The 19954-nt window shown below is 43.9% G+C and overlaps 1 protein-coding gene across 1 annotated transcript in view; it reads left to right on the top strand.

The window, feature by feature from the left end:
• KDM4C (lysine demethylase 4C) overlaps nt 1-19954 on the top strand; it is a 1697337-nt gene that overhangs the window by 103360 nt on the left and 1574023 nt on the right. The window contains exon 2 of the mRNA XM_085633463.1: nt 19089-19252. Coding sequence (XP_085489589.1) covers nt 19109-19252 — 144 coding nt within the window. The 5' untranslated portion in view covers nt 19089-19108. The remainder of the gene's footprint in view (nt 1-19088; nt 19253-19954) is intronic.

Here is a 19954-nt window from a genome sequence, read left to right on the forward strand (position 1 = left end):
GCCATTCTTCCATTTATGCCCGATTTCGAGTTGATTGTGGTCTGACAGGGTTTTGCTCAGGTATGTTTCTTGGTGTATAGCTGGTCAGAGTGCCCCTATGTACACCACCCTAGTTTATGTGGGACCAAGTAGAAGGAATACTCTTGATGATCTACATTCTCACATTGTCCATACCTTGAGCTGACTCCAATCTGGCAAGCACTTGCCTAGGACCTTGGCGTTGTGAATTGCCAGGGTACTCCAGTTTTGGTGATGCAAACGATCCATGTGGATGTCAAGGATGCTTCTGATATCTTCCCCCGATCACCCATGGGGTGTCTACCCACGTTTCTAATTTCTTTGATATTTTCTTTAGTAATTTGGGTTGATCAACGTTTGTGGAAGACATACTACCCTGCACCTCCAAGTTTCCATCCAGTCTGCCCTCAGTCCTTCCGGTTCAAATTGAGACTCTTCCAACTCAAAAGGTACCCTGGCTCTGAGCCAGATTGCTGCAACTCTTGCGGATGCGGAGTGCACAGTATGAAATAACTGCCTTCTCCATATACTCTTTAGTTCACTACCCTCAATCTTTGGTAAATTAATTTCTTGGAGAAATGCTGTCTTGTCTCCTCAATTGAGCATGAATTCTATAGCGGTTGTTCACTGTGCCCATGTCCCTGAGTTCCAGGTTGTGTAAATGTTCTCCTGCTGTCTCATTATTTGCTAGTTTGCTTCCCAGGCCTTTGTTCTGCACATTGCTCTGTTGCCAATACCATGTGTTTTGGAAGGTGTACCAAGACCATTTTGTATTTCCTCCCCAAGGGTGTGTTGTTTCTCCCTTCAGCCCCTGGTCAGTTGTGAAACCTGCTACCCGACCATTGCACAGTAAACCTACAAATTGAAACTTAAATTGGTAAGGGTGTACAAGTGGAGTATGACTGTCGTTTGTGTAAGGGGAGGCATCACCATGTCTGAATTATTGTTTGGGTGGTTCTTAATCACTTTAGTATCACAAATGATTGTGCCCTGTGTTTGGGAGTCTTTGGTGAAGTGAGTGGTCCTCAAGTCCTTAGTATGGGGCTCATTGGTGCAATGCTATATCACCATGTATGATATTTCCTTTCATTTAGTTTCTAAGGTGTTGCCCAATGGGTCCATAGCTACCAGACCCTCCTTGAGCCTCTATTTAACAGTGTCAATGTATTTGCATATTACTTTCATCCTAGCGTATGTTCTAAGACTGGCCATTCTATAGGTAAAACATTTTAGTAAATAAGCGGCCTGGCAGGTAGAGCTGTTTAATCATTTTGGTTAAAGGAATGTTACCAGGGCAGTATTTCAGATCCCTTGCTGAAATATGAACTTCTAGTGTGTCCTCTTTATCCTATTAGCCCTCCTCAGGTAGTTAAGTCCATAGTGTGAAGAGTGGTCCCTATTTCAATGAAATATCTTGACACATTGGCTAGGTTGGTGGAACACAGGTCACATGTGGTTTTCAAATTTATGCCAAGAATGTTTTGATTGGGGGAGGAGCCAAGATGGCGACCGGGACGGCAGCGTAGACTCCCGGCTCCGTGAACCTCCGCATCCCGCACGGATATCCTGCACGAGATCCTCAGCTTGTGCTATGCGATTGTGTTTCTGAAGGAGAGTGGCACCCGATCGTGTGACTCCGAGGTTTCTGGCTGCGGTATCGCCGGAGAAATGTGCATTTGAACTTTGCGGCCCGTGCAGCCCTGGAGCCAGGACCTCGAGTGGACGCCTTGGCCGGGTGGCAGTTCAACAACAGCGGCCTGTGGTGACTGGGTGGAGTCGGTCCACCGGAGCGGTGCCAAACTCGGCCTACATTTCGTCGTGGTCGTTCCTACTGTCAAGCGTAGCGGACAGAGTGCATGCCCGGGGGTGCAATTCTCAGATCCTCCGGTGATTGCCCCTGCCTTTGATGGTGAGCTGCCCGGACGCCGCCCGTATCTCGCCCTGATCCTTGAGGGCCGCTCCCGGATTATCGCGGGAGCTGGTCCGTGGTGGGGACGACTGTTGCCCGTGACCACGCAACGGATAACTTTTTGCCTGCCCCCGGAACCCTGTCTCCAGCGACGTGGACCTCGAGGCGCTTGTCCCTGGGTCCCGGCCCCAATACGGGTCGAGCATACTTGGCGGCCATCTTGTTGCGATGCGGCCTACCGTCCTGTCCACTGGGTCGCAGCAGGATTGGGAGTGTGTGACTTTTGGGAGTGTGGCGGAGCGATCGCAGAGAGCTGTGCTGGGGTACGGCGACCTCCTCGAGGCCCTTGGTGCTCTTCATTCCTCCTTGGTTCATGGCGTCGTGGTCTTGGGGAGTAAGCTCGACGGTGTGGCATCAGCGTTGGGACAGTGGCGGCCCGCCTGTCCTCAGGTACACAGGGACTTCCCACACTGCGCACAGGAGGACACTGTTGCGGCCACCCCCGAGATTAGCGCACAGCTGGACACTCCGGACAATATGCTACCGTGTGATCGGCTAGCTGAGGGTCTGATCTGTCCCGGAGGTATTGGACCTGAGTGGGAGGTGGTGGCCTCGTCCCGTACACAGCCTCCGGCGACCCGGGGACAATTCCAGCAACAATTGTCTACTTTGGCTGCTTCTGCCTTCCTGGACCTCGAGTGCAGTGCAGATCCTGGGGCAGCACTGGGAAGCCCGTCCCTCCATGATGCGGACTGTGTTGGTGCTCAGAGACTTCCACCCAACTGTGTGCGTCGCTTCTTGGTCGTTTTTGGACACTCCTCTACCTTGGAACATCGGACATGGCGCTGGGTCGAGGGGTAGGCATGGGCAGAATTGCAAAGAGTGGTCGGGGATAAGGCTGATCCTTCAGGGGTGGTCATCTAGTGGACGGGCGGGCTCAGGGGTTGCGTGCTCTCATGGCATAGCTATTAGCATAATAGGTGCATAATGCTCCCCATCTTTCTTTGATACGATCGATTTTGTGCTGTTTATTGTTTACTTTGGGGAAAACTTACCGTGCGGGAGGGAGAAGCCGGGGGTATGTTTTGAAGGCCCTCCTCCAGTTTATTAACACTTTCTATACCCCCCCGTCTGGTGGGGTTCTTTTCCTATTTCTTTTTCCCTATTCTTCTATATTTCGGGTCTGGTTCTAGGGCGACAGGCACACTGCTGGGGGGGGGGGGCCGTACTCATCTGCAGAGGTGCAGGGTGGGGGGTTGGGGGAGGGGATTCTTTAGTCTTTCACCTCTTTTTCCATGGCCTCCTTTTTCCTCTCTGATTCCTCTTGTTTTTCTTTTTCTGGGATCAGCGTGATACACCTCCTTTGTTATGACTCGTTGCCGTTTCATGTGTGCCACAATTTCCGGGGTGTTCTCTGGGAGTTCGGGCGGGGGACTGCAGGCGCAACTGTTTATGATATTCTTCCCCATCCTGAATTTCCTGTGTCTGCGCCATTGATCCAATAGATTGCTGTTTAGTGCTTACGTCTATTACTCTGCATACCTTTTATCGCTGTTGGGAAATTGTTCGGCACCTGATCCTTCTGTCTTGTTCCATTGTAAAATGAAAACCTTTTTTTCTCCTGGTGTCCTACCTGCGCTGTTCACAGTATTAGCATGAAGATTCTGCTCCCCGAGGTGCTGCCTGTGTTTACATTTGATCTTTGTTGCTCTGATTGCTTAGCGGCCGGCCCCGGGGGGTTGTAGGCCCATACTTGTTCTTGATTGACATGTCAATAAAGGTTTTTCAAAAACAAAAAAAAAAAAAAAATGTTTTGATTGTCCTTGTAAATTTCTGAAGCCCTTCCCAGTTGCCCTCTGTGCAGCTGAGAATGACAAGTCATGTGGGTGGACCCAAGTTTCGGAGCATGGACTATGTTTCAGTGAATTCAGGACCAATGCTCTTTGGTTCCTCAGTGAGTGACAAAATGTTACTTTTGCTCGAACCAAGCTTATTTTCTTTGCTACCCATCAGTTGAAGCAGCTCACTGGTACGTATTTCGAGTATGCGTTCCTAGGTTTAATGTATGTGTGGTAAAGTACCTAAAGGTAGCCATCTCATACTCATACGGAAGATGGAAAGATATGTCCCATGTTCAGTCTGTAACATGGGTATTAAGAGTACTTTTGGCTTGCATGATATTCCTAAGCCAACATTTTGCTCTATATGTTCATCATAACATTTCCCCATACCAGAAGGGAACCCTGTTGAAAAACACTTTGCCTCTAAACTTCTCTCCTAAACACTTGTACTTTCTCCTTCCCTACTTTTCAATGGCATCTTCTGTTGCTTCCCTGTATTGTAAGGGAAGGATCATATGGTGGTCATATAGTTATTTTTATCTTCTCTCCTTTAAACTTTTCTTTGTGCTTGATCTGTTCCTACCACGTACAACAAATTTTTACCTGTCTTCATAAGATTGTTGATTTTCAAATAGTCTGCTTTCTTGCGTTTTTCTACGTTTACTAGTTCCTGCCATATTTTTCTACCTTTAGTTGGCACTCCATTGGTGAGATGAACTGTCTGGTTGATGCATATTTATTTATGTAGCTCTACTAGTTCAGTTAGCAGTGAATCAATGTCTGTGTTATTCTGAACTGCACTACTAGGCATCATATTGGCATTCAGTTTCATTAGTTAGTATTTGCAGAATACTGTGACTCCATCAAATCTATCCTGTGCCATGAGGTAGAAGGCCAATCTAAACCTATATTATTCAAGTTTGCTCTTTGTGCTAAATGCAATGGCAACCAGCTCACACATGGATTGGTGTTCAACACTTTTTGCAATGAACTTTTCTTCAGACTTTCAGAAAGGGATTGCTACATAATGCACACTATATCTTGTGCTTTGTTCTTAAATCTTTTCACCTTCTTTGCCTCCCTCTTGTTGTCTTTCAAAGTATTTGCCTCAAATGTGCAAATATCATTCTCAATTTGTCTGGCGGTACCTGTTTCTATTGGATGTATTACAGTACCTGTTAGCACTGCCATGTAGAGGATGAAAAAGTAGTGCTGCCATTCACACTAGTTCTTGCATCAAGTTGTGTATGCAAGTGTGATGGACAGATAACATTCTGATGTGTTCTAATGTACTGTCAAATATTTTTTCAAACAACATGGAGTTGAGTGTCGCTGAAGTTTACTTGGTTTGCTCACTTATCACGAATCAAGCTTTTGTATAATTGTAATTCTCTACTTGATAGGACTGTCTATTTGAGACATGTTATCAGTTTTTGAATAGATGTTTTTCCTATATTGCACAATGCAGATTACTTCCATTGATACACAGGCTTAAACGGTAGCCTTTGGTCCATTACTGACAGACCTTCATCAACATTTTTTTCAGGAACTGGTTTCTCTTTTTCCACTGTTTGCTATCTATTATTTGTTACCGATAATTGCATTTTTCAGTAACAATGGCATATTGAAGCCTTCTTCCTTCTCTATAACTCTCTTCACCAAAAGTGATGAAGAGATGTCTGCAATATTATCAGGTTAACTGGGCTTGACGGCTTTGTAAATTTTGCAATTGGTTTTGAAGGTGGTATGACTTGGCATGGGGAGTGACTGGAGTTCCATCAGGGTACAGGTGATGTGATTTTGTTTCTTTAGGCCCTGCATAAGACATACTGCTCAATGTAGAATGCATTTAAGGAGTGCCAATGTGGAGTCTGAGAGGCCATGGAGCAGAGAGTTACTACTATCCAGATGCAAAAGCGGTTGCGCTTGAACAACAGTTCTGCTGATGCTTTCTGGAGGAAACAGTTTCCCTTTATGTAAAAAGGAAAGCTGGTACTAGGCCGCCTTTGTTTTTCTTTTTTTGGGGTGGAGGAAGAGAGTTCTTTGAGGTTGCGGTTATTGTCTGTGGTGCATCCAAGTGACTTTGCAGTTTAGGTTCAAAGATTTTAGGGTTCATGTCATTGAGCCAGGCTCATACTGGTTGAAGTTTGTTGTTCCTGGCAAATATAATACAAATTCTGTCTCGGTTGGGATGAACTTCAGCTGGAGATTTAGGTCTGGATGAGGTGCAGGCAGTGTTTGAGGTGTTGGATGTCCGAGGCAGGCGAGACTTCTAGTAGAGAATAGTGTATCAGCAGTATATTGGTGAATCTTGATGCTGTTATCTCCGAGTAGAGCTCTAATGGACTCAATATCGAGTATGAAGGTGACAGGAGGCAGTATGGAACCCACAGGGACTCTGAAGATCATAGAGATCTTTGGGAACCTGGAGGTGCCCATGTGAACAAACTGGTGTCTATTTGAAAGATGGGATGAGACCCAGTGAAAGACATTGCCAACAAAACCTATTTCAGACTGGTGGGTGTGGATGAGGATGGGATTGTCAACTGTGTTGAAGGTAGCAAAGAGGTCCCTCAATTTCAGGATGCAAGGGCCAACTTAATTTGTGGTCAGCAGCCCACAATGTGTAGATAGTGTTGCAGCTTGATCTGAAGCCAGATTAGTAGTCCTGCAGTAGATGGTTAGCCTTAATTTGATCTTGGAGTTGACCATATGCTGCTTTTCAATGATCTTGCTGATGAATAGTAAGTGAGTCATGGGCCAGTAGTTTGTGAAATCATCAGGGTCTCATTTAGGATTCTTTAGCCTTGGGGTGGGGAGCAGGGGCTGAAGCAGGCAAGGTAAGTGCAGGAGCCTGGGAGCACTGAGCAGCTGTTGTCTTGCGAGGTGACCTTGCAGTGTCCTAGAAGAGACCCAGCCAGTCCTAGGCAGGCTAGTGTCCCGAGATGGCTCATCCACTAGCACAAAAGACAAAAGTATGTGGTCTTGATAAAGATGGCATTATTAGTCTGAAACCATCGAAACGCGTCGACGCTGTGGATAGCGCAATCAGAGAACAAATACAGATTACGTATATACAGATTTGTCAACGCATAATGTACTGTATTTCTGAAAATTTAATCTGATGTGCACTCGTAAAGAGGAGTTTGTGAATCTTACAATTTGTGTTTTTGTCTCAAAGTTATGCTGGTCATAATGGTGTTATAAAATTTCTTTTATAAAATTTCTTTTTTATGTGATTGTAATGAAACTGTATTGTATTTTAGGAGGTTTTTAATAATTTTGATGTTTTGTTTAATGAATTTGTATGATCTACAAAGATGAATATACTTTTAAAAAAATAAAGAAAAATTCAATTCCCAAAGAAAACTTTCTTTCTGACGTAATACTTTATGCTCTGCTAATTAGTAAATCAAGGGAACATCTCCTTTTATCTGGGTGCAGTACCCTATCTCCCTTGGTTATTAAGGGGTCCCTCTCAATCTTTCAAATATCATCCACTAGCACAGACACGTTCCGCGCCTTAAAATCGATGGACGTATGGAAACGCATGCATATCCGCACCCTCATTCAGTGGTCCATGGTGCTCTTTGTGGAGGGTTTCAATGGGACTGAAGCGGTCGGTGTGCATTTCGATTCCGAACATGTTGTCATGCCGAATTATCTCTCTGCTATTAGAGCTCTTGTATAGTGCCCCGTAACTTTGAGGAGATGGAGCGCTCCTAGTAAGCGAGCGTATTCAGAAAATATCGGCGGGCTCTTTTAATTTGAAGATGGCGACGGCTCTTTAAATCAGGGGCGGTTTAAATGTCTCGACCAGCCACGATAGTGCAGGATCGAAGCACCCAACCAGCGGTGCACGGCACAGCCGATCCAGCACTGTGATCGGTTGCCCTAGCCTTGGGAACAGGGGCCGGGAACGCCGCACTTTGCACTGGACCAAATGAGCAACAATGGTACAGTGTGGCAGCACTGCAAGTTTCTTGTCAATCTGTGTGGGTCACAATGTTGGACCGTGGCGAGCAATGGACGTTGGCCCACAAGATTCAATGCGTGATGTATATCAATTACAGAGAGGTCCTGTTCGGGCTGGAGATTTCTTCCGCGTCGAGATCTGTTTGTAGAGAAGGAGCGCGCTCTTAAAGAAATATAAAAGTAGTCCCGAAACAGTGCCCTACAATGCCCGCTGCGTGTTTAAAAGTAGTTGGGCGGTGTGCTTGGGGAGGGCTAAACACTGGAAGATGTAACGAGGAACAGTGGTTCCTATGGGCAATGTATACAATATATGGTAATAAATAGCACAATAGCAATATTCATGGGTAAAGAGATGTCAGAGAGAGACAAGAAACCATATACAACAAGACACTTCTCAATATAAACTGTTTATATAAATGCGTCTTCAAATGAATCAAAACAAGTTCATGGTGTCCCAAGTGAACGTAGAACCTACATATTAAATTAGAGACAAATAGTGACATAAAAATAGGTTTCAAGAATACAAAAACAACCATAACAGGAATATTCAATAATTGATCACAGCCTTCTAGTACAATGGTAGGGGCTGGGGAATGGTTTGCTTTAAGATTTTGTTGATGGCGTTTCGACCCCACCATTAATAGGGGTCTCCTCAGGACCTAACTTGGAGGGACACCTGAAAAAATGATAACCAAGGGATCAGTACACGGCCCAAAGAGGAGATTGCATGAAAAGGTCAATGTTGCTCAGTAGACTGGTAGTCGTACCTGAAATTAAGAATCCACTGTCTGAGTGTAAAGTGTACACCACAAGGAAGTGAGTTAAAAGATAGGTACTCACATGGGGTCCTGCCGGGCACTAGTTGTAAAGGGGAAATAAAAAATGACAAGTGAGCCTCAATGTGGTGCTAAGAGGAGCAATTGGTGCAGAACTGAATCTTTATAAGACTTACCCCAGTAAGGGGAACGGGACTGGTTATTATTTGCTGTATTTAGAGCGTGGAAAACACAATCCGTTGCTTATCTAGGATAGAGATTGCATAAATAAATAAATACGGAAAAAGAAAAATGGTATGCTGTTGCCAGTAATTGGTAGTAAGATCAGGTAGGTAAAGGAGAGGTCCCAAGGGACTTACCCAATTTACAAGAGTAAAGGATTCCTCTTGAATATACAGTGCGTGAGGCTGCCGTAGTCTGCTTCACATTTGATTCCAAGTGGTGGATTGAGATAGGGGAGAACCGCCAAAGTCCGTCCCCACTCGTAGAATGACAAGGAACCACGGGCAGCTGCGGTAGTTATTTATAGAGTTCAAGCGTGTCCTACAGGCCATGTTTAGTGTGGCATGTCAGACATTGTTAAGGATAGCGGAAGAGTGCAAAAGTCTTGTGCTACTCTGCTATCGCTGTTAGAGGCCTATTGGATGCCGGCTCGGCAAAGTTTTTTATGTCCGTAAAGAAACTCCAAATGGGGGAATAATAACAGGCAGACCAGGAATTACACAATAAAAATAATAGTAAAGCGTGATGGAGAAAAAACTTCAAACCCATGTCTGTGGAGTATTACATGGGGATGTTTTCTATGTCCATGGATAGAAATCGAAGGAGCAATAACCACCAAGGCAATTGTGAATGGGGAGAATTGCACAAAGTAGACAAGATTGTATAGGGGAATGCAGAGCTGGACCATATTTCTAGACATACACACGCATGTAATTGGGTGAACATAATTACAATTTAGGGATTATAAACAAAACATTAGTTCAAACAGTATGTATTGTTACATGGAATTACAGAACAGAAGTAGATTATAAAGTCAGTTGGATAGGGTAGCTACAAAACCACACCATTCCTCAGCTGTGTTCAGTTCTTGAGTGATAGAGTTGGTACGTTCTATCCATTGGCATTTCAGTCATTGTAGGATCTGTGATAGATCTCCTCCACTTTCAGGAATAGTCGCCTTGTCGATAACTTGCCATTTTTGATTGTCCGCTGTATGATTCTTTTCAATGTAATGAGTTTCCAAGGGCGCATTCAGTACAGAACATCTTATCCTGCTTCGATGTTGGCAGATTTGTGTCTTGATAGGTTGCGAGGTTTGCCCAATATATGGTAATTGGCAGGGGCACCATATGCAGTAAACATAACGTTTATTACAGTTGTTGAAAGAATTAACGAAAAGGTACAGGCAACACAATTACCACATCTTTTACTTCTGGTAGGCGCCAGACTGATTCTAGTGTCCTGAATCTTTGCCTAGTGCTACCTTGTGTGGAAAAATGCACTAGGTGGTCTTTGATATTTTTACCACATTTGAACGCAAACATAGATTCTATTGTAGAATCAATGTTTTTAATAAGGTGCCAGTTTTTTTGATCAAACTGCGGATCTAGTTAGTGTGTATGCCAAAGGTGGTAACACAAATCAATTTGTCAAGTGGGGTTTTGTTTCTAGTGATGAGTAATTCCTCCCTGGGACAGAACCATGCACGTTTTAGGGAGTTTTTCACTAGTTTGTTGGGATAACCGCTGGCCACCAATTTCGCTGTTAGAGTTTGTGTTTCTCTCATATAATCCTCTTTATGGGAACAGTTTCTACAAAGACGTAGAAATTGGCCTAAAGGTAATCCATCCCTCAAGGCACAGGGATGGTTGCTAGTGTAAGATAGGAGAGAGTTTCTCTCTGTGGGTTTTCTATGAAGGCTGGTGAACGGTGCTCCTTCCTGATGTTTGATAGCTAAGTCTAGGAAGGCGATTTCTGACTTGTGTAAAAGTTAAATGTTTTTGAACATCATTGAGGTATGCTACAAAATCATGAAAGTTGCATTTGGTGCCAGACCAGATTAGAAAAATATCATCAATATAAAACTGCTCCCATCGAAGTCCCAGAGCATTGTTGGTAGTAGCTCCCTTCAGACTCAAAGTAGTTGTGTTGTAAGGCAATTCTCAGTAAAGAGACAATAAAAGTAGTGGGAACATGAACATGCTGTGCTCGTGTCCAACAGTTTTCCTATTAGCACAATGTTATCTTTCTGGGGTATGTTTGTGTATAATGATGATATATCTAGCGTGGCAAGCCAGTCAGTCTCAGTATTAAAGGGCATGTTGTCAATGAGGTTTGTCATAAACATACTATCCCTCATAAAGGTCTATTGTATAGGGACAAAATCCCTGATGAAAAAATCAATGTATCTTCCACTAGGTTCTAGAGCTGATCCACACCCAAATAGAATGGGTCGACCTGGTGGATTGGTAACTCTTTTGTGAATCTTTGGCAGGTTATACAAGACTGCTTTACGAGGGCTTTCTGTATTCAGATATACAAATCCTTTTGTACTTTTATAACCATGCTCCTTACCCTCATTAGTGACTTTCAAAATATCAGTTTTTATCACAGACAGAGGATTAGAGGCCAATTTCTTATAATGTCTGACATCTGTGATTTGTTTGTGAATTTCAACATCATAATCTTTTTGGTCTTGAATCACGACTCCACCCCCTTTATCGGCTGGTTTCAGAATTTTGGCCTTGTAATTTTTTAGGTATTGCAGGGCTTTTTTTCCGCCAAAATGATATTGTAGGGAATAAAACACCTGGTTCATTTTAAGTTGTCTAAGCCACTTAAAATAATTTTTTCAAAAGTTAGAAGCATCATTGAGTAGGACGGATAGAAAATTGAGGGAGGACTTAGGCCTGTCGCAGAGTCTTGTGTTGACAATTCCTTGTCCTTGAAAAAAGTTTTATTCTTATTTTACGGAAGAATTGAAATAACTCTGTTTTCAAATTAATGAAGTTGGTCTTTTTGGTGATGACAAAAGATAAATTCAACAGTGAAATTTATGCGGAGAAAAGCAAGTGTTGTGATAGATTAATGGTATCTCTTCTATATTAGGATTGTGTTCATGTATGTCTAATATGGCTGTGGACCCCATTGGTAGTGTTTCCTCCTGGTTTGACGTTCTTCAGGGTATTGGTATTTTGCCCTTGCCCCATGGGCCTCTCTCTAAAAAAGGCTATCCTGGGTGGGTGTCTGGGCGACTGAATCCTGGCTGTGCGTCTGAATCTTCAGAGACTCCTGAAGGCTCAAAGAAAGTAAAAGGCTGGTTTCTCTTAAATCTACCCCACGTGTTCTGTCTATTCTGAGTGGTTGTAGTGGTGTAATAATCTTCTCTTAGATAGGGGGAATGCTTTTTCTTTGGTGAAATTTTTGATGTCTTTTATAACTTTATCCGCTTTTTTCTTCAGTTCATTTTAATTAAATTTAGCAATACTTTAAGTTTGTTAAGGAGTGCTTTAGTTTCTGTCACAACAGTTCTTTAATAATTTAATATACATTAAAAATTAGTAATAGCCGCAAACCAAGCCATTATTCTAGATTTGGGTGGCCTGGAATAGTCTGAATTTTCACACTTGAAGGAGTATGGTGGTTAGTAGTTGTGTTGGTACTGTCATTGACAGCAGGGGCAATGGCTGTTGCAAGTTGCAGTGGCCTCCTGACGAGGGCCCTGACACTTTTATTTGTTTTCTCCAAATTAAGCACTACTGTTACCCAATGCATCTCATGCCTCCTCCAATCTCTTTAGTGCTTTATGGTTTAAAGCAACCAACACCAACCCGTAATACATACCGTGCCTTCTCCGCCGTTTGATTGAGCCTCCACCTCCTTCAAGATTTTAGGTGCCAGAATAAATACACAATAGTTGGCTAAGGCAGCCCTCAAACATTGCCAAGTAAGTTCACAAAATTTGGGGTGGCAATACTTCTACTATTCCATGCACAGCCATGAATTCATAATCCGATAAGGAGGAGCGCTACACATTTGCCAAACTTTGGTAACTTCTCACTCCAATGTCATAGGTTCAGCAGTTTCTACAGAGGGAGTCGGCTGTGGCTGTACCAGCCATACAGTCTTATGTGACGAGGACGCTCTGATATGTCCCTCAGAAAAGATTGTAAACACTTTTGCCAAGCACTATTAAGACTTCTATAAATCTGAGTTGGCAAATGATCTTGTGGCAACAAACCTCTTCTAAGTGAGTTAAAGCTTCTGAAACTAACAGTGGAAGAAAGGGAACTACTAAAATAGGAAATTACGAAGGAAGAAACTGCCAAAGCTATCTCATACCTGCCTTATTGCAAAGCGCTTAAAGAGAACAGCTTTCCACGTAAATTTTATAAATGGTGTAAGAAAAAGATTGTTGAGCAATTCTACAAGGTCATAAAGGAAGGAGAGCCTGTGGGTACTGTGAAGGCCATTTCTATTAAAGCCCTGGTCACTTTTCTACCCAAGCCCGGCAAAATGTTATCGTCCAATGTTCCTGCTGAATGTCCACTTCAGACTGATAGCAAAAATACTAGCAAATAGACTCAAAGAGGTGATCCCACTAATCTCACGTGGGATTTGTTCCCAGAAGGTCCTTTGTGTGCCTTCGGTCCCACCTATTATGGCTTGTAAAAGAAGCTCAAGCATAGTCTCATGCCTTGAGACTTGATGCCGAGATGCAATTCGACCGAACAGAATGGGAGTATATGTTTTCGTAAACTAGACTGGTTTGGGTTAGGTGCAAATTGTATTGCAACGGTTCAATGGCTATATAAATCACCCACACAGCCCAGGTTAACTGCAGGAGATAGCTTTCAGAAGTGTTCATAATTCATAGGGACCACAACAATGGTATCTTTTGTGATCCTTGCTTTTCTTGTTTGCATTAATAACTTTTGCCTCAGTCATATGGCAGGCAAACCTAATAGTTTTGAAAGGTCATCCCAGCTCTTCTCTTGAAAATCTTACTTAACGCAGATGACTTTCTGCTTGCTGTTACTACTCCGGAATTCTCCTTAACGGTATTGATTAAGTTACCTGATTTATCCCACATCTCCAGATAGAGGGTGAATTGGCATTTCCCTTATCCCCTATAACACCAGCCTCCATAGAGCCATATCATTTGTGTTGGAAACCGAATAAACTCAAATATCTCAGGATCTATATTAATATTGGGCTAGAACGCATAGTCGAAGATGTTATGAGGTGATCCCATTTCCAGCTATTTGTGTGAGGCTTAACCCAAACTATCAAAATGGCAATGACTCCTTATTTTAATTATGTACTGTGCATGCTGCCAGTTATTAAACTGCTAAGAACCATAGACTGAAACATTTACTCCTTTGTCTGAGGTATCACAAACTAAGACTAACATTATAAAAGCTAATAACTAACAGACAGTCGAGGGGGCGGGGGGGAGACCTTGGCCTACCATGCATAGAATACTATCACATGGCACCACATCTCTCTCAAAAGAGTTTATTACCTGCTACCCAGCAGGTGCCAATATGGATGACCTTGGCATGACACCTCACAGACAATTTGAAGGGTCAGTTGGTGTTCTACTTGTCAAAAAGGAATCTTCTACGATTTACAACCCAATAATACAAGCCATCATGAAGCTATATCTACATGGCTGTAAAACATTAAAGGCGAATGCTGGGCTCCACAAGCACGCCCTTATTTGGTGAAATGTTGTTATAGGTATGGGTAGAAGGACTGTAAGATGGACTCTGTGGGAGTCCACAGGAGTGCATAGCAAAGATCATCTGTAGAGGATAAAAGGCTAAAATCGTTCCAATCAAAGTCGGATAACTTTGAACTTCAAGCATCTCAAAATGGCAAGATCTGTGTGTAGCTAAATCAATGCTTACGGCGCTATAGGTTCTCCAAGATTCGCCCATGGAACAATATTTTAAAATATGGAGACAGTGTAAAGCAGTAATGTCGGATCTTTATAATATGATGGTGTACTAGCTCTGGCCTATACTTTCTCGTGAACACTTGGGAACTAGATGGTAAATGTACTTAGATCACATATACACAGAAAAAAACTGGGGTGAAGTCCTTGAATTAGTTGAAAACCTCTTTAGGGAAGCATGGCTGAAATTCAACCACTTTATGGTCATACAGAATTGGTATTGGACACTACAAAAATTCAATAATACATGTCAGACCAGAAGTCTAAAGTGTTGGGAGTTGCCAACATACTGACTGTGACCGAATTCACTTTGAAATTGTCCCAACATACACATTAGGGTCCAGGTTGCGCCAGAACCTAAACGTAGCAGCTGCCCACTACTTGCTGGGCAGCTGGGGACAAGCACAAGGCCTAAACGCTGCAGCTGGCACAAAGTGCTGCGCAGCTGGGGAAGTAAAATGAGGCATGGGCTCTCAATGGCCCCTAAAACAGTATCCAAAAACATTGGAGCCACCTAGGCTCTACACACACCATGTCCCCCAGTACTGTGGAGCGCACTGGCGCTTTTAGAAGGAAAAGATGCCCCCAAAACGTTGGAGCCACGTAGGCTCTTAGAACCATTATGTCCCCATGGAGCGCGCGGGCTCCCGAACTAACCAGGCCAACACGCTGGAGCCACCTGGGTTCTGAGAACATACACGCGCCCTTCGCTGGAGCCACGTAGGCTCCGGAAGTCATTGTGCCCACGTTGGAGCCACGGGGCTCTTAAAATAAGCATGCCCCCGTTGGAGCGCACTGGCTCACGTTGGAGCGGCCCGCTGCAAGACGGGGCCACTCAGGGACTATGGCAAGGCCCGGTGCCTCGAGGGGCACCAACAACACAGAGCCCCCACTTACCGGGCTCTCTTTCAAGGCGGCGGCATTCTTCTCTTCGCTGGCGGTCATGGCGGGGCTCTCTCACCTCATGAGAGCCCCGTCCTCTCGATGTGCCGGTCTTCACCCGGTACCCCATCTCGGGACCGGGACTTTGCAGGGGGAGCCTGCGAGGCTCCGGGACCTCTGCTTGCCGGAAAATGGCCGCACTTCTGCTTCTGTCCAGCGGCCCCGCCCACAACCAGGCGGGCCGCGGACTTGGCGGCGAATTTTGAATGCGGCTCGGGCCGCGGCGGTGATTTCTTTTGCGGGCAATACGGGGTAGGCTCCCGTGAAGGAATCACGCCAAAGCGGGGTGGGCACCCGCGCACTATAATGAAAATAAGCGGGGTGGGCTCCCGCAACCATGATCAGAACAAGCGGACATAAGCGGGGTGGGCACCCGCAAGGCTCATCAAAACAAAGGGGGAATCCCTACGCTGGGGATTCCCTCAGCCAGGGCTGCAGCGCCGCGCTGCTCAGCCCCCAGGCTCTCTCTCTCCTGGGGAAGCACAGGGCACTCCTTGAAGTCCATCAGGCATCCAGGGGCTGGGCAGGGCCCAGGGAGGCAAGCCTTCCCCTGGGCCCCAGCAGCAACACGCCCCTGGCAGATTCAAGTCAGGACAAGAACATTTTCATGGGGTCACAGCCCCTCTTTTATACACCAAATCCTTTGTTTCCAAAGGTGCAGGGAAGGGGCAGACCAGATGCAACTGGTTCCTGAGCACTTTGTTTTGCTCATCCCCGCTCCCTATTCACAGGACAGGCCAGGGACATTAGACGCACCACAGGGGGTGGAGCCAGCATTGTGTGGGGAAAGCCCAGCCCTACTCAGGTCCCAGGTGTACTCCTCCCTGCCATCAACATGCAGATCTCCCCACCCACCACCGGGGCAGACCCATCCTGACTCCTGGAGACAGACACACCAGCCAATCACAAGCCAGACAGTCACTGCACATTTATGCCAGCGTCTAGAAGTGGCACTTCTACACTAGCCACAGTAACGCCGCACACATCATCGCGCAGCATTCACTCTCACGAGTTCGCACTTACCAAACTCGACCCTGCACTCCTCTCACATCAGGACTTAACACGGTCACTCAGATTCCCCCATGCATTCCTATGGGAGGGCAGGTCAGTCTCACTAAACCATACACAGAGCGCACACGCTTTCCACTGGGACACAGTTTGAAAGCGCCTAGAGGCCTAAAACCACTAGTACAACACAGGAAGAAGGCTAGGATAATGGAAAAAGTTCTAGGGGTGAACTTGCCAGAAGGGCCAAGTCCAACACATACCCCCAGTTCAAACACAATTCCGTACCACAGAAGTGCATGTGGTATTAAAGCTCTTCGCAATCTGATACTTCTGTGGTACGAAATTGAGTTTTAACTCGGGGTATAACTGATTGTTGTTAAATCACAATAGGGGTGAATAACTGATCCTACGTAAATATGATTGTGTTTAATACGGAGTTCCCAAGGGGAAGTTTTTTGTCGTGATAGTCTGGGAAGGTGTCCAGTCCCCTTGGTCGTGGGACCCCTCTCTTCTTGTTTCAGTTAAGACTTGCTTTGCTGCCAAAAAATGACAAGACGTAGTGAGTATTCCTTCACATGCCAAGTGATGGTAACCGACAGAATTAGAAGTTGGAAAAATATGTATCTTGTAAAACTGGCTCTGTCACACCCTATCAACTCTCGAAGAGTGGATGAAAGACATCTACAAAACTGCCTCATTTGAACATATGTGATCTCCCCTGCAAGATAAGATGCCACTGTTTCATGACATATGGTCGCCCTACTTACGATAAGAGGAGGCATCAGACAGTCCATAATCTGGACCGGCCCGGTATGCAACTGGCTGCATGTTGGAAGATGTATCCTGTAACATAATCTAATGCATAAATATCCTTAAACCGTTCACACACCATCAGGGGGGAGTAGGGGAGATGAGACTAACTCGGCCAACCCTAGATGCAGACAGACTTCGATATCTGTCAGGCAGTGCACTTAAAGATATGGTACCAGATGTCAACACTGCATTTTAACCTTCTGACCTGACTGCTGAGGCCATGTGTCATTGGTTCTGTTTTGTACTTAAGGAAGTGACGATCTGCCAGATCATGCCTTTCTGTAGTGCTATTTCAAATATATCCTTCTGTAAGATATACTAAAGGTAGACTCCTAAAAGGAACTAGAAGCGGAGTGCAAGGCCTGCGGGGACATGCGGATAAAGAGGTCTTGTTAGTAGGTAGAGTAACAGAGATAATACTGAATAGATAATACATGGGATGTACTAAACCAAGGTACACCATCAAAATTGAGGGACAGGGTAGTGTTATGATATACCCCTTGTTTTTGGATTGGTTACCTGGAAAGCAGTAATTTGTACTTGAAGACGCTTCTTTAATGTTATTTACTGGAAGTGTGATCTTTACTCAATTCGTTTGTATCTTACATATGTTTGCTACTCTGGATGCCTAATATTTGTTTTTCCTTTTGTTGTCTAATTTCATATACAAATGCATATCTGTGTGACTACAGGTTCTATGATGTTTAATGATCAGACCTTAATTATTGCCTGATACAACTTGCTTCATCTCTTTGTATGTTTGAAATGTAATAAATAATTACAGCCAACAAATAAATGCATTTTAATATTTCTGTGCACCCGGTCATACCTCCTTTATGCAAAAGTTGGAGAAGCAAATGGATGTGTATTGCCATGAAGGCAAGTGAAAGCTTGGGTTGGAGAATATGCTGGTGGGAGATGGATAAGCGTTGCCCCCTAAACTAACCTTGCTTGTTAGATAACCTATCTGTTTCACTCATGACTTGGCACATGTGGCCACAAAAATTGATTCTCTCCTATAAATACACAAAAATCCTTTTAAAATAAAGCCCTCTGTTTTAGGCCAATAAAAAAACATTTTGATGAGCTATTGGAAATGCTTTTCCTCTCTAAGGTATCTAAGTCTACTTGTGGCAGTTATCGATTTAAGGTGTAGAATTTACTTTTTTCTTGGAGTTCTCCTTTTCTGTTATCTATTGCACCGGCTAAGAAGCTCGGTGCTCTTGAAGACCTATTGACCTTTAGTGCTACGTTATTTTCATACATATATATATTAGTATTTTCAACAAATTAATCACTTATTCCGAAGACTTCTGCTTTGTGTAGGCAGAGGCGATCTTGCAGTCTTTGTTAAATAGGATGTGAAATTCAGAATGGACGGTACCAAGGACACGAGAATGTCTATATTCCTGCAGTGGGAATACAAGGAGGCTACCAGTTTGATTGTATCTTACATAACACTCTCTCTCTTATTAAATCATGAGTGTTCAGTATTATTCCTAGTGCGGATCATCAGTGGCTTTTCAATGAAGGCTTGGTTACAAGAAGTTATTTATGCAGTGACCTAGAGGGCTGTCTGCACCTTTTGTAAGCACCGCTGTCTGGGTGTTTTTTTTAGAGATGTTTTGCAGTTTGGTCATGCTATTCTTTGTAGTTAGTTTGTATGAAGCACACCTGTGCTGTTTTCGCCTTTATGGTGTACCAGCCAGGAACTTATGGGAGGTTGAATGGCTGCACATCTACTGTAACTCTTTCGAATTTCATCAGGTGCTTGAAATCTACACCTGTCCATGCATTGAGGGTCTCCAGTCATTAACTACTTGCGTATTGTTTATATTTCCTAGAAAGAGGAATTGCAGCCAGGATGTCTGACTCAGACTCTGACAACCCTCCAAATGCAAGCTGCAAAATAATGACATTCAGCCCTACGATGGAGGAATTCAAAGATTTCAACAAATATTTGGTATACATGGAATCACAAGGTGCCCATCGAGCGGGACTTGCAAAGGTAAATATTTTTGGCTTTTGCAGAATTTTTTAATTTCAAGAGATTGGCTATCTTCAATACCTTGTCTCTTTTAAGAGTCGATACCTTTTTAGAGGTTACTTTTATGTTCAGAATTGGTTATTTATATGATGAATGGTTTTTTCAGTGAATATATATATATATATATACTGAAAAAACCATAGGTTTCACACATGTTATAGTTAGCTGTACATTTTACTGATAAAAAAACCAATGAAATTCCCCCGTTATAGTTACTGTAGGCAACTATAACTCACGCGACCGCAATCCTCTGCTGATGCTAATACTGTATTTAGACACTTATTTGCCCATGTCTTCTTCCATTAAATTTTAGCTATACATATATTACAAATATTTTTTTTTCATAAAGACACATATGTCATCAGCAGAGGATTACGGTCGCGTGAGTTATAGTTGCCTACAGTAACTATAACGGGGGAATTTCATTGGTTTTTTTATCAGTAAAATGTACAGCTAACTATAACATGTGTGAAACCTATGGTTTTTTCAGTGAATTTGCAAGGTTTTTTAAATGCTAATTCCTAACTATAACGTGTGTGAAACCTATGGTTTTTTCAGTGAATTTGTACGGTTTTTTAAATGCTAACTTACTTTGCGCCATTCGTGGCATGCGCGCCCACTTAACGCAGTTCGTTCCGTGCGCGCACGGTGCGCTTTGCGCAC

The sequence above is a fragment of the Triturus cristatus genome, chromosome 2_1 (assembly GCF_964204655.1).
Source record: "Triturus cristatus chromosome 2_1, aTriCri1.1, whole genome shotgun sequence".
NCBI lineage: Eukaryota > Metazoa > Chordata > Amphibia > Caudata > Salamandridae > Triturus > Triturus cristatus.